Source organism: Squalius cephalus (assembly GCF_949319135.1).
Source record: "Squalius cephalus genome assembly, chromosome: 15".
NCBI lineage: Eukaryota > Metazoa > Chordata > Actinopteri > Cypriniformes > Leuciscidae > Squalius > Squalius cephalus.
The window spans coordinates 13,742,595-13,758,219 of NC_137136.1; the positions used below are offsets into that span (position 1 = coordinate 13,742,595).

Here is a 15,625-nt window from a genome sequence, read left to right on the forward strand (position 1 = left end):
ACACTGATAGACGAGCCTATTGGCTTACATATTTCAGGAAAAAGTACGCTTTTAACAAAAACTCGATTACCGTGAAGTTACAATGAGCGATTCTGCAATATTTTACATAAATCCCATGTGAATTTACCGAGTTAATTCGTTTAAAACGTAATTCGCTCTCATCCACTGATGTCAGTCGTATTTCATGAATGAATAAGGTAAAAAAAATAATAATTGTGCTAGAAACTTTTTTATTATTATTTCAGCAAATAGTTCAGAAAATAATGTTCGGGGCGCTAAACTGTATTATGAGCAGTTTAATCAACAGCTCTTGATAAGTAATTTCTGGGTGTCACAATTTTAAGAGTTGTGTCTGTTTACGGATATTTGATGTGGTTAAAACTAGATATTTTTAGGTCATATAATTGCTCTCCAAGTATAATCAGGTTTGCCTCACCATAATGGTAGCACCTGGCCATTGAGAACAACGTAGCCTACCTGTTGACTGAAGAGCGCATGCGCAGATCATGTACTCCTCTTGCTGGAAGATGTTTAGTGTGTCCCGTTCATTCCCAACTGTCCCGATGCGTAATTTCACTTTCGGAATACCGATGATCGACAAAGGTGCGTGCATTCTTATCTTATACAGCAAACATGAACATTTTATATGGGTAGAATATGAAGAAAGTGCGTATAGCACGAATGATATTTCTCGTATCATTTATACGCCAAAACGAGTTTTTGCGTACATATGATACGCAGTTTTCGCGTGCATATGATACGCACTTTATGGCGTGTAATATGCACGCCCTCCTCACCCCTAATCCTACCCAAGGGGTTTACAGTGCATATCATTTGAACGCAAAAACTCGTTTTGGCGTAAATGATACGAGAAATATCATTCGTGCTATAGATACGCCTTTCATGAGATTGTGTTGGTTGTTTCAATTGTGTATTGAGTGTGTTTAAAATAGCTATATTTTAATATGTTGACTACTTTATTTATTAGAATATTGCAGCCTGCTCTTGAGAAATTTTACTTTTGCAACACACATGAGTCTAATTTAACCCAGGAACTTCCAGAGCAGGAAAATTAGATTATGATACACATCTGTGTTTTCCAGGGTGTGTAATAATTTCTTCTGTTTCCACAACCATGCCTGGCATCATTGGTGTGGTCTTTTAAAATGTTATCTGAGTTAGAAGTTGCCTGTAGTTGCTTGTTTGGTTGATGTTGTGTTATCCCTGATTTATGGGATTTGTGTAAGATGTTAATGTAGGTTATAGGTATATAGGTTACCACATTCTACAGTTGTGTTAAGCAAAAATGTTCTACTTTCAGATTTCAATTAGCATGGAAATGAATGTGTATTTTCTCTCTCTCTCTCTCTCTCTCTCTCTCTCTGTGTGTGTGTGTATTGCAGATCTTATGAGGAGTGACAATCCTTTTGATTCTCAATGGAAGACGGTCTGCCTATAGGATTACTGGAAGCATGTGTCGTTGTTGGACTTTCAAATGATAAACTGAAGGAGCTGTCCCAGGTAGAATAAGAGAGTTGGGAGGGTTACCTTAAACATGTAATCCGTTACAGTTACAAATTACTTCATAAAAAAGTATTCAGTAACGTAATCTACCACAATATAAAAATAATGTAATCTGATTACTTTTGGATTTCTTCAAAGTCACATATTATGTAAACAAAGTCAAGTAAAAAGCAACAGAATCAGCTCTTTAATTCTCCTTTTCGAAATTTCTGTCAGATCTGTTTTGCCTCCATTGCTGCTCAAACAAGTGGAACCCTCAACTGAGCGGCTTATTAAGAGTCTGCAAATTAGTGCCTTTAAACAAGTTAATATTTCCTTTATTTTGTTGGAAAACATTCTTATAAGAATTATTGTGTATATTCTTAGAAAGCTATTAAGTTATTAAAGGAGTAGTTGACTTTAGAATGAAAATTACCCCATGATTTACTCATGCTCAAGCCATCCTAGGTGTATGACTTTCTTCTTTCAGACGAATACAATCGGAGTTATATTAATAAATATCGTGGCTCTTCCAAGCTTGATAATGGCAGATTGCAACCAACAGATTGAAGCTCAAAAACGTGCATCCATCCATCATAAACTTCACACAGCTCTGGGGGGTTAATAAAGGCCTTCTGAAGCGAAGCGATGAGTTTGTGTAAGAAAAATATTCATATTTAACATGTTACAGAGTAATATTCTAGCTTCCAGCCATACGCAGTCTACTTACGTCTAATGCACAACTTGCACAACTTACGACATCGGAAGGAGCGTAGTGCATCATGGCGTAGCGTAAATATCAGCAGTACGTCGTATTACTTGCATAAATTGTGCTTTACACTTAAGTGGAATCTGTATGTTCGTTTGGCTGAAGCTTGTTATTTTACTTTATAAAGTTTTAAATATTAATATTTTTCTTACACAAACTCATTGTTTTGCTTCAGAAGGCCTTTATTTACATTTACATTTATGCATTTGGCAGATGCTTTTATCCAAAGCGACTTACATTGCATTTCAAGGTACACATTTACATTCTTATCAGTTCTTGCTTTCCCTGGGTATCGAACCCATGACCCGCTCTACTGTTTGAGCTACAGGAAAGCCCACTTTATTAACCCCCTGGTTAAAAAAAATCACTTTCTTGAGCTTCAATCTGTTGGTTGCAATCTGCCATTTTAAAGCTTGAAAGAGCCAGGACATTTATTAATATAACTACGATTGTATTAGTCTGAAAGAAGAATGTCATATACACCTCATGCTCACGCAATAGTTTCTCGTGAGCATGTGATAGTTTCTCGATAGATACGTTTCTCGTGAGCACGTGAAAGTCTTTATATTTTTATTTTTGCAAAGGTCCCTTTAGGGGCTCTGTAGTAATCTGATTAGGCTACTTTGGTTTTTGACATAATTGTAACGAATTACCTTTAGGCCTACCATATTTTTGTATCCTTATTACATAACACCATTACCTATTTCGTTACTCCCCAACCCTGCTGTGTGATCTGAGTCTTTTGTATTATGAAATGCAGGGCCTCGCCTTAAAGGGCACCTATTATTGCAAAACTCACTTTTACATGGCGTTTGAACCAGTGTGTACACAACCACCCTATAATGAAAAAATCCAACCAGTGCTTTTTTTAAAATCCCCATAAATCATAAGCACTGTCTCAGAACAAGCCTTTCTCAGATTCGGGGCAATGTGACGTACTTTTACACAAGCCCCTCCCACGACTCTTGACTGACACTGCCGTATTAGCATAGACCCGCCCTGAGCGAAAGTGAGAGCTGTACACAGTCCAACATTGTTTCGACGCTGGAGCAGCTGTATACAAGAATGTCTACTAAGCGATTGAGGTGTTTTGTTGTTGGATATAAGAATGAACATAGCAGTCTTCTTCATTTACTCTCGTTGTTACTCGAGGATGGATCTTCTGTACCAACTGTTCGTGATCCAGCTTACATCTCCGGAGCGATAGGCCTAACGTTACTGATCACGGCAGAAATGAAAGTGAGAGCGCACACTTCACAGCTCATCGAGTCGTTTTACGGATATAAAGTTTACCAGTTTATTAAGCACCCCCTGAAAAGGTGTGTATATATTTGTTTACTGTTAGTTCAGTTGTAACGAGTGTTTTGTGTAATTCGCTGTGTATGTTGATGATAATGAAAGGGATAGAGAGAGAGTTTATGGATAAGACTTTAATGCGCACTTCTTATACTGTGTTTATTCAGCTCTTACAGTGATTTTCTGGAGTAAAACTAATGCTTCATCTTTTGTGTGATGTACAATAAACTTCATTACACTCATCATCAGTATATATTTGGCCATCATTCAGACGGGTCCGCTAAGTTACAGCAGGCTTGAGTTAATAGTGGATAAAAGCAGATGGTAAATACGTCACATGACTCACAACCACTAAACTATACCTGTTCTATCTCCATACAGCATATATTCTCTGACTCTGTTGGCATTATTGCCCGACTCCAGGTCGAAATGAACACCGCTACTGAGAGTGTCTGTTTTAATATTATCATTCCGTGAGATGAGATTGTCCTGGCACTGAGCGCGAGCTCGTGAGGCTGCGCTCATTAGCAGCTCATTTGCATGTAAAGGGATACACACTAATCGGCACGTTTTTCTGAGCCCAAAAAAGTGACAATTTAAACATGCTGCAAAAAGTATTGGGTAATTTGAGATAAAACTTCACATACACACTCTGGGGACACCAGATACTTATTTTACTTCTTTTGAAAAGGGGCATAATAATAGATGCCCTAGACAAACTAGATCTCTTGCTTAAGACACAGAAAACATTGTTCACGAGACATGATGAAACAGGCACAGGGCCATAACATATAATGTGATGGAATTCGTGATTGTGGTGCATCTTTCATTTTCATTTTCAGGTTAATCCTTACCGTTTAGTTTTATTATTGTATATATGGGAAATAGCTATTTTAAAAAAATTCACTTACTTTGTAAAAGGTGCCATTGTACACTCTTTGAAAAAAAGAAGAAGATCCAATGGGGCTCTATATAGAACACAAATGCTCAAATACTCACTTTATTTCAGTAAAATATTGGACATTTGGGTATTAGAACAAATGAATCATGGGCAATGGATACACCTTTAAAATCACCATGGAGAATCACCATGCACCATCTGATTTTATGTGTAAATGTCCTCTGTTTTTCTGCATGTGACCAGTCTTTGCTGCAGGAGGATGGAAGTCCTCTACCTCGGCTCGATCCTGAGGTCATACAGGTCTGTGCTCCTCCATTTGTGCCCAAAGATAGCGGCACTGAACCGGCTGTGGGAAATATCAGCCGTACTCCACTACGACGCTCCTTCATTAAGAAGAAAACGGATAGGCCCGATATTAACACTGGAAACCCCAAGGATGAAATCACAGAGGATGTCAGTGTTCCCAAAGACCTGGATCTGGTGGCTCTGCCTCATCTTTGCTTTCCAGGTGAAACTAAATTCTGTATTAACAGTATAAAATCTCTGTAGAAGGGGGCAAAGGTCAGCACACAGACAGCAATATAAATAAGAATACATGCTGTAAATGTTAAATAGTTCAGTGCAGACTAGCGTTAACATTAGTTTAGAATGATTAGATTACACTAACATTCATTTCTTTCTTCTAAATCAGGAGGGCTTCAGGTAACTCGGGAGCAAAAGGTGGAAAAGTTTCACTTCCTAGTCTTCACTGATGTGTTTGGAAACCAGTCTCATGGAGTAGTTCTCCAGTACTATAAATCAATACAGGTCAGATACTTATTACCTTAAAAACCTATCATTATGGTTGTCTATTGACAGATCACCTGCGCTGAATGTCACCTGCTGTTTATGAGTGTGTCCTGAATTATTTTGACATGGTAACTGGAAGTTGCTCTAGTTTTTATTAAAGTCCCCCTGTGATGAAAATCAAGTTTTTAATGTTTGCATTATTTGCATATTCATGGATCCACGTATACTAAATGAGACAAGGGTGTAGAGTTACATTCAAGCTATTTTAAGGCATGAAGATTTTTTTTCACAGGAAAAAACATTTAAATATGTCATTTTGGTGATCAAAGATGAGTTTTAAGGGATAAAATTGTTGACTACATGGGGACTATTAAATTCATTACTGTTTGGACATTGTTGGTTTGGCATCCGAGTTACAGTATATATGTAATGTTTGTTAGTTATGGTCTCAAAGCCACCTTTTTATAAAGGTTGAACTCTGTTATACAGGAAGGGATACTTCATCAGAATGGACACCGGTCCTCATGCAAGTCTCCACAACTCTACACTGCTTATGCGATATGTGTTATCTCAAAACACCCATATTACAATACTCTCAAGGACTGTCTGTCCAGGTATGGCCAAGAGTCAAGATTCAAGATTATTCACATGTATTGGAAAAAGAAGAAAATATTTGGGAGACAGAGGAGAATATACTGTATTGTCAGCAGTATTAGATGGGCATTGGTACATCATAAAGTGCATTCTGCCTTCATGCTGTACTTAGTTTGCCAGTTTGATACCACCATAATGTCACACTTTTCATAGAAATAAACCTGCAAATGTTAAAGTTGTTTCTGCAGTTATCTATGCTGATTTTTCCTCATGACCTGAGTTTTCACTCTCCCATCCGCAGCCTCTTACGGCAGCTTAAAATCTGCCAAATGACTGATATGGAAGAGCAAGTGAAGGAGTTCTCTGCTAAACTGTCTCTGATCCCAGTTCCACCTCCTGGTCAGCTGCATGTGGTGGGTTTATTTTAGGCATCTGAAGTTTAGCAAATTCAGAGAGCTTAGTAAAACTGTAATGCCACTAGAAGATGTGTGGTTACATGTGAATATATAATAGAATTTTTCTTTTCAGATGTTCACCTTGCGACCTCTGACCATTGTCCTTCCATCCAAAAAAGATCAAAATCATCCTGTCATTGACCTGGACCTGCATCTTCCGTTCCTCTGCTTCAAGTCCAGAGAGCTGCTGCAGGTATAAAGGCTGATTTCTAAATATGGAAACAACAATAAATGGATAGTTTCCTTGTTAGCAGTTTGAATGAACACTGTGTGTGTATGTGTGTTCATTCAAACTTCTAACAAGGAAAGTGTTATCTATTTGCCTATTTGCATCTAAAATTGACTGATTGGCTATCAGTCAATTTTAGATGCAAATATTTGAGAGGAAAAAAAAAACTTTTTTGATTAAACAAAAATGATATTGAAAATCTTGGTCCACATCAAATGGGAATACATTTTCATGTTTCTCTTCCCATGTAGATCATAGCCAGTATACTCACAGAGCAGCGTATGGTGTTCTTTTCCTCCGACTGGTCCAAACTGACCCTGATCGCAGAGTGTTTCATGCTGTATATTCGGCCCTTGCGCTGGCAGCACCCACTGGTGCCCGTTCTGTCCCAACAGATGCTTGACTTCGTTATGGCTCCGACTGCCTTCCTCATGGGATGCCACATCAGCCACTATCAGGAAGTTGCCATGGTAAAGTCTAAGAAATGTTCCCTATTAACTCAGTTAGCTGTTTTTTAGCTCAGGCTTTTTTAAACTGGAGTCCGCAAAAGGGGTGAATTAAAAATAATTAACATTTAACAAATGTAATGTTATTAATGTTTCATTCTGTTTTCTAAGAGATTATTATTGTTTATTCTATTGATGATTTCAATTGTTGACATTTTTATTATATCGATCGATAGATGGATAAATAGATAGATGGATAGAATAATCAATTGATCGATAAACATATAGATATATACTCTCAGCATCATAGGCTATTTTGAGTTACAAATCGCCACGAGCCTTCTTCAGCATCTCCCTAAATACTCAGACCAAGGCAGAAACCTCTTTTCAAATGTAAACATGAGACGTACTGGGGACAGAAGTTGAATTACATGGAAACATTCGCTAACAATGGGAATTTGCATTGAGTTTACACCTTTGAGAGCAGGATGTCTTTTGTCTGGAGGACACACTCTCTTCTGTGTGCGAGTTATCGCTAAACTCTTAAATACTTTATTATCTTTTGGTTTACCGTACTTCTTTGGGAATGAGACCTTTAGATTCTTGGGTGGATTTTGATGATCTCAGCATGAGAGAGAAGGAATGGGGGAAGAGGGAAAGAGATGTAGATTATGATGATTCTGAGGTGTCTCGAATGGTGCACAAGAGTGAGTTCAAATGTTAATTTCCTTTGTTCTCTCAGAGAGTTGCCCTCTCTTCCAGTTTTTCCAGTATTACACTTCTAACCACAGGTCGAGAGCTGTCTTTCCAACAATGCAACTTTGCGATGCTGTTTGCCAATTGTCGTTGGAACTATGGTTTCGGGAAACACCGACTCATTGAACTATGATGATAATGAGGGAACTTGCGACCCTAGCTGACCAAAGATGCTTTTAGGAAACGCACCCCAGACCGGCACCCTGATAAATTCTTTTATTTAAAAGCAGTTGCATGTCTATTATCACACAATATAATAATAATAATTTACAAATGTCTTTATATTTTAGGAATATGTTTTTCCCTTGCAGTTTTGGGATTACTATATTTTATTACCAAATACCAGATACATATTTTGCCTAAATTTAAATCTTCTTTAGTTCAAATTAGATGTTTTGGGTTTAGTTTTTATGATTTGATTTATTTATCTCTATTAAACTGTTCCTAGCCAACCTTTATATGTTGAGAAATTCATGACAGTGGTTTTTACTTATATTAAATGCCTGTCAATTTTTTTTTGTGATTTGTGATCTGTGAAATCGCTGTCCATTTATCAGGAAGCTGATGACCTAATTCTGATCAATATTGATGAGGGAACTGTGTCCTGCTCTCGCTGTCATTGCGTTGACGTCCCAGACACCCCAAAGGCAGCTGCTCAAAGTTTCAAGAGTCGGTAAGAACATTTAACCATTAAATTCAGTCTTACTAAGTCTTACTAAGAGTATTTATTCTATTGGAGTAATCAAAATATACAATATATTGATAATCTCACATTATCAGACCCAGCTGGCGAGACCAGGTCCCGTTATGTATTTGCCAGGTTTGTAATTGTTTTGCTGGGTCTTCATGCAGAAGGAAAGGTCTTCAATTACACTATGACCTGGAAGTGGTTCATCAGAGCATCTGTGGAGATCTTAATGAGTTTCGGATGCAGAGAAGACGTTGGCAACATAGACTCAATTTGGAAATACAAAACATCACCCTGGAGCTCATTGTTAACATGTTTAGGTCGGTGAGATCATGAACTGAACTGAATTTGAATCTTCTTCATATTGTATGTCTAATTGAAAAAAATTACTGTGCTTATTTTCCCAGAGATGTCAGTGATTACCTAAGTTACGAACACAGAGTTTTTAACACTGATGAGTTTCTCAAGACCAGGGAGCCAGAGGACCAACCATTTTATAAAAAAGTGACTTTCCAGTTAATAATATATCTGGTTTTCAACCTTCAGAAATAGAACCAAACCGTACAACTGATGGATTTTTCTTCATTGCAGGTCTTGGAAACACACATTTTCCTCTCCTTCTTGAAAGAACGTTTGAATGGAAAGATGGATAGATTTACCCAAATGGAGGGTAGTATTAGGAAAGATGACCAAAAGTAAGTTGAAGCTGTGTTGTCTTTTCTATACAAATTTCACAAGGAAAATTCTGTATCTGAATTGAACTGTTTTCAACAATGACAATAAGAAATATTTCTAAAGGGTAATGTGACACTGAAGACTGAAGTAATGGCAGTTAGGAATAAAATACATTTTAAAATACATTAAAATAGAAAACAGTTATTTTAAATTGTAATAATATTTCGAAATATTTTTATTTTTTATTGTATTTTTTATCAAAGAAATATAAATATAATTTATTATCTATAAATTATTATTATTATTTATAATATTATTTTATATCTTTTAGATTCCTCCAAAATATTAACATTTAATTATTTTCATTGAAATATAATTTGTTATTAATTTCTACAGTAGATGGAGAAGACCCTCAAAGGAAAAGGATCTGACTAAACTGACTAAACATCTAAGCACAAGTCTAACTAACCTGGACAATGTGAAAAAGCTGAGTGTCCTCAGACAGATGTCTCCAACTAAAATCATTCCTGAAATGTGTAAGAGAATTGCAGTAGTGTTATTCATCTGCACGACTCAGTTTTGTAATAAAAATGGCATTTAGATAATCGTAATATATTTATGTTACTGATCATTCTTGCAAATCCCTTATCCCAAAAGCTCTGAATACTCCAGCCAGACCAGTCAAGGTCTTCCAGCTCCCAGATTTCCCTCCTCTCTTTACCTACCCCAACGTGCGCCATTACTTCGGAGATCTTATTCACCAGTTGAACAAAGCCATATCAGCCAGCCCACCTGATGATTCCTCCCTGCTAGCCAGATACTTTTACCTCCGAGGCCTCATCAACATGCTGAACTCTAAGCGCTTGGATGCCCTCAGTGACTTTCAGAACCTTTACAAAACAGATATTAAGATTTTTCCAGGAGAGCAGGTAAAGATGCTGGTTGACTCTCTGCAAGTAGAGGAGAGAGTCCAGGCACAGAGGAGACCTGAGCTCAATCGGCTCATCTGTCAGGTGAAGAACGGTGAAAAGAGCGTGCATATGGAATCAGACTATCACGTGAAGACGTTCAAGCTCCCCAAGGCCAACATGGAGTTGGAGGAGTTTGTGAAATGTACTCAGGAATCGGGTATTGTGCGGGACGTGGCCACCACACAGAGATTATTTGAAGCTCTCACTGTTGGTAAGTCTGAGCTGCAGTGTGTCACTAGCTATGTTTGCATCCAAAGGTGTGAATTTAACTTGTGCGCAAAATTGGAATACCACATAAAGCATTCGCGAAGAAAGCACCATTTCCATCCCATGTGTTCAAGAGAACAAACTCGTCACTTCCTGGGAAATTAATAAACTTTATTTTCTATAGCGCCTTTAAAAGCAGCTTGTTAAAGCGCCAGACACAAGATAAATGATATATAAAACAACGAGTCAAAAACCTGCGTCTTTAGTTGGGCTTTAAAATGCCTGTTTACATGACAGTCGCTTTGGCACATATCGAATTTATCTGATTTATTTCCACATATGAATGAGGCCTGAAACCAATTTGGAAATATCCGAATGTTTGCGTTTTTTTCCTGTTTACACGGTCATAGAACACATCTGATGTGTGTGAGCAAAAAATCGGAATTGGGTCACATTTCACTGACAGTGTAAACGAGGCCTTTATTTTCTTTGACACTCCAAAACAGAAAACAGACAGAGTCAGTGAACCAGCTTTGGAAAGTTGGTAGGGGGAACAAAGTACCATAACTTCATATTCAAACAGAGAAAATTGTTATTCATCCATATCTTGATCTCAGAAACCCAATCAAAAAGAAAGCAAACAGATTTTCACCAGGTTTACAGTGTACAAAGATTTGAGTATCATCAGCATAAAAGTGATAATGAAGGCCGATCGATCAAAACAGATGCCCAAATGGTGACAAATAGATATTAAAGAGTAAAGGGCCTAAAATTGAGCCCTGAGGAATACCAGTGAGTACCAAACTGATCTCATACCGGTAACCACACAAGGCAATGAACTGGGAGTGGTCAGTAAAATAGTATTTAAATCAGTTTTAAACACCAACAGCACTTTCAAGGCGAGTAAGTAAAAGACTATGTTGATCTCAGAGCTGGTTCTTGATGAAGGATGAGAATGGAAATCCAGAATCAGAAGTAATCAACAAGTTATTGGCAACCCTGACTATAGCCTTTCATTACTGTGAAATGTACAAAAAAAACTGACTGAAGGGGTTTGAATAGGTTATTAACGTTGCGATGGTTAAACAAGTGAGAGGCAACAATGCGTTCTAGTATTTTTGCCAAAAACAGAAGATTTGAAATGGGGCAGAAATTGTTACAGTCGCCCAAGGTAGCGTTTTCTTTTTCTGGCACAGGAGTTACAGCAGCATTAGAAATTGTAACCCCAGTCTGCAATGAATCATTTATTAGACTAAGGACAGTAGGGCACAAAACATAAAAGAAACATTTAAATAAATAGGATCAAGCAAGCAAGTGGTAGATATTCATACTTGATACCTCCCTTTTGAGAGCCTCAGAGTCAAGCTGTGAGAAATTAGTGTGAGGAGAACCATAAAAATAAGAGTGATAAGATAGTGAAGCAGTGTAACAGATTTTTGACTTTTTAATTTTTAATCAATTTTAGAGTTAAAAAAGTGAAGAAATTCTTAATTGTTGAGAGGCAGGCAGGGTACTATCAGCATTGAAGCAATCTATTTATAGTTTGAAACAAATTTCTGTGATTTCTTTGATTGTTTTAAATAATCTGAGAAAAATAAGCAATTAATGCCCTGTAGTCACCCAGAAGATCCTTCCAAACTTGATAATGGACATTCAAACTGTTAAGGCGCCAATTACGCTCCAATTTCCCTTTCAGTGCACAAAATATATGTAATAAAAATTGAAGTTGCTGCAATCAGGGAAGCCGCTGTGGCTCTTTTATCCTATATCATAAATGACTAAACGCAATAAATGCTGTCATGTTACCCGATGTTTGTGAACGCAATCATGTGATGCGGTAACTGTGTTTCCATCGTAGTTTATGCACACATCGGATAAAAAAAAAATTAGCTGAAAATTAGCTTATATTTAGAATGTATACGCATATTTTTTTTAATGTGATATCCCAAAATTTGCATTAAAATAGGTGGATGGAAACATGGCTAATGTGTAAAATCATTAGGGATGCAAATACATTGAATCCATATCAGTTATCCATTGATAATAGAGATAGTTTTTTCATTTATCTGTATTGGTCAAAATTATATATATATATATAATTTTTTTTTTTTTTTTTTTTTTTTTTTTTTTTCTAATGTTCATTTAAAGTTTATTTTTAGTGTTTAGCAAACATTAAATATAGCAAATTAATGAATGTTCATTAATATACATTTTCAAACTGAACAATATTATATTGCTGATACTTAAAAAAAACAATAGTGTCTTATTGTTTTAATATATTTAGATTTGTTTTTTAATTAATATTAATTTTATTAATAGTTTTAATTAAAATAAAAATAATTCGCTATTTAGCGTGACATTATGTTACAAATTTTTGTTATTAAACGTGTTCTGATCTAGTTTCTCCTTCTGCTTTCTCAGGTGGGCAGAGGCAGATTGATCCAGCGATGTTCAGAGTGTTTTACACCTTCTGGCAAGAGACTGAGGCTGTAGCACAGGAGGTTCTCTTGCCTGCCGAGGTCCTGGAACACCTGGAAAACAATGAGTGTGTGTACAAGCTGTCCAGCTCTGTGAAGACCAGTTATGGTGTTGGTAAAATTGCCATGACTCAGAAGAGGCTCTTTCTGTTGACCACTGGCAGACCTGGATATTTTGAGATCACCAAGTTTAGGGACATTGAGGTTTGTTAGTGTTCATACCTGTGATTATTCTATTCAAACTGAGAAGTTAGTGTTTGTGGTAACCTTATGAATCCTGTGAACCCAGGAGGTGAAGATCTCCACTGCTCCGTTCCTGCTTTTCAGGATCCCATCTCTAAAGATCAAGAACAGCCTGAGGAAAGATATATTCGAGGCTAATTTAAAATCTGAGAGTGAACTGTGGAACCTGATGATCAAGGAGATGTGGGCTGGCAGAATGATGGCAGACAACCATAAGGTGAAGTTCACCTGTGCTGTGAAATATCGAAGACTGATATTATAGAAAATTTGAAATCAAAATGAACCATTTACCCTTCCTTACCAACTTAATAGTAGAATTAAATATACATACTAAGGTTTCAAAGGCTTGGCACCGGTATGAATTATCTGTCTTTGAAAGAAATCTCTTATGCTGATAAAATGCATCAGTCAAAACAGTAAAAATTTTGAAATATTACTACAATTTAAAATAGTTGTTTTGTTTTAATACAATTTAAAAGCATTTATTTCCTGTGATGGCAAAGCTAAATTTTCAGCATCATTACTCTAGTCTTCAGTGTCACATGATCCTTCAGAAATCATTCTGTTTTGGTGCTGAAGAAACATTATCAATGTCGAAAACAGTTGTGCTGCTTATTATTTTTGTGGATACACTTTTTTCAGGATTCTTTGGTGAATATAAGGTTCAAAAGAACAATGTCAAAGTCTCTCACTTCCATGAATCCATTTAATGCATCCTTGATGAGTAAAAGTATTACTTTCTTTAAAAAAAAACTTAACTAACCCCAAAATTTTAAAAGTCCATACAGTATTAGAGATTAAAATCATTCGAATGAGTCATGTAAAACTTTGTAAAAAAAAATAATAATAATTTTTATCTTTTATAAACCATAGGGTTTATAAATCTATCCTAGTATAGAATATAGAAAACAATTACCAATGGGATTTGCAGTCATTTAGTGTTTTTAATGGTAACGGGCAGGGTGTGTTTAGGATGTGTAGGGATGATTCATAGCTGTCAATTTTCATTTTCATGTCATTTTCACAATCGCTTTGCTACACCTACACCCTATTACTTTATTTCCTTTTCCAACCATTTAGATAAACATGCACACACACTCTTCCTTCACTGGGTGTAAATTGTTCAATGTGCGTAATGAATTCTCTTTCCTTACTTGAGGAGATAACTGTTCCTCCCCTTTTACCTTCCCAATTTTTTGCCAAACACACGCACAATGTAAAGTACTTTATTTTGTGATCTTTGATCTCTTCTGTTATCAGGACCCCCAGTATATGCAGCAGGCACTGACCAACGTCCTGCTTATGGATACCGTTGTGCGCTGTTTACAGACACAGAAGGCCATTTATGCTGCCTCCAAATTGGCCTATTTTGAAAAGCTACGACAAGAAGGTGCATTTCCGTCTATAATGTGTCTGATTCTCTACCTGTAAAAACATCTATATGATGAAGACAGGACAGCTTTATTAAAGTCTTTTGTCTTCATTCCCACAGCCCCCATGATAATCCCTAGATCCACATCAGAAACTCTGAAACACAAGATCAATCCATCCCAGAACATGATGAAGCCTCAGTCTGTCAATGTCTTGCTATACACTCCAGGTATGCTTGCATGAAATAGTTATTTAATATGCAATGTGGTAACGATATTCCTCCTGTCTAACCTGTCCCCATGACATTTCACCATCATTTTATATACATTCTTTCAGAATAAAAATTTGGAAAAGGAAAACAGCAATACCTGGTAGATCTCAAGCAGAATAGCATTACATGTGTTTATATATGTAGCCTACTGTATGTGTAATATGTACATATACTATTGTAGTCAAAATTAATGGCACCCCTGGTAAATATGATCAAAAATGGCTGCAAAAAATAAATCTGCATTGTTTATCCTTTTGATCTTTCATTTAAAAAATAGCTAAAATCTAACCTTTCATTGAAGTAATAGAATTGAAAGTGTGTGTGTGTGGTGGGTGGGGTGGGGTGGGGGGGGGATCACATTATGAAATAAATGTTTTCTCCAAATCACGTTGGCCACAATTATTGGCACCCCTAGAATTTTTTACGAGTAAAATATCTCTGAAGTATATTCCCATTAATATTTACCTTTTTTTTTAGCACACCAGGGTGACTAGGAACATGAAATTGTCTAGCTATGACTTCTTGTTTCACAAGAGTTTAAATATGAGGAAACACAAAGGCCAAATTCCCTTAATCATCCATCACAATGAGTAAAACCAAAGAATATAGTTCTGATGTGCAGCAAAAGATTGTTGAGCATCACAAAATAGAAAGTGGCTGTAAGAAAATAGCTAAAGAATTGAAAATCCCCATTTTGACCATCAGGGCAATAATTAAGAAGTTCCGATCAACTAAAGATGTTACGAAACTGCCAGAAAGAGGACGCGTGTCTATATTGTCTTAATACACGGTGAGGAGGAACGTTTGAGTGGCCAAAGACTCTTCAAGGATCACAGATGGAGAATTGCAGAGATTAGTTGAGTCTTTGGGTCAGAAGCCTACCAAAAAAATTCCAAATCCCTCGCTCATCCAAAAACAAACTCCAGTAAATTCAGTTGTCAGACACGACTGGAACTTCAAACGGCACAGGGTTCTGTGGTCAGA

The 15,625-nt window shown here is 36.7% G+C and overlaps 1 protein-coding gene across 1 annotated transcript in view; it reads left to right on the forward strand.

The window, feature by feature from the left end:
* The first annotated feature begins 465 nt into the window (after positions 1 to 465).
* The window catches only part of dennd3b (DENN/MADD domain containing 3b), a 22,493-nt gene continuing 7,333 nt past the window's right edge, over positions 466 to 15,625 (forward strand). Inside the window, exons 1-18 of the mRNA XM_079895283.1 lie at positions 466 to 603; positions 1,404 to 1,521; positions 4,713 to 4,977; positions 5,161 to 5,276; positions 5,748 to 5,872; positions 6,154 to 6,265; positions 6,381 to 6,500; positions 6,788 to 7,006; positions 8,296 to 8,411; positions 8,591 to 8,746; positions 8,834 to 8,930; positions 9,018 to 9,121; positions 9,498 to 9,637; positions 9,759 to 10,283; positions 12,701 to 12,960; positions 13,046 to 13,216; positions 14,260 to 14,389; positions 14,492 to 14,599. Of these exons, the coding sequence (XP_079751409.1) occupies positions 1,438 to 1,521; positions 4,713 to 4,977; positions 5,161 to 5,276; positions 5,748 to 5,872; positions 6,154 to 6,265; positions 6,381 to 6,500; positions 6,788 to 7,006; positions 8,296 to 8,411; positions 8,591 to 8,746; positions 8,834 to 8,930; positions 9,018 to 9,121; positions 9,498 to 9,637; positions 9,759 to 10,283; positions 12,701 to 12,960; positions 13,046 to 13,216; positions 14,260 to 14,389; positions 14,492 to 14,599 (2,848 nt within the window). The 5' untranslated portion in view covers positions 466 to 603; positions 1,404 to 1,437. The remainder of the gene's footprint in view (positions 604 to 1,403; positions 1,522 to 4,712; positions 4,978 to 5,160; positions 5,277 to 5,747; positions 5,873 to 6,153; positions 6,266 to 6,380; positions 6,501 to 6,787; positions 7,007 to 8,295; positions 8,412 to 8,590; positions 8,747 to 8,833; positions 8,931 to 9,017; positions 9,122 to 9,497; positions 9,638 to 9,758; positions 10,284 to 12,700; positions 12,961 to 13,045; positions 13,217 to 14,259; positions 14,390 to 14,491; positions 14,600 to 15,625) is intronic.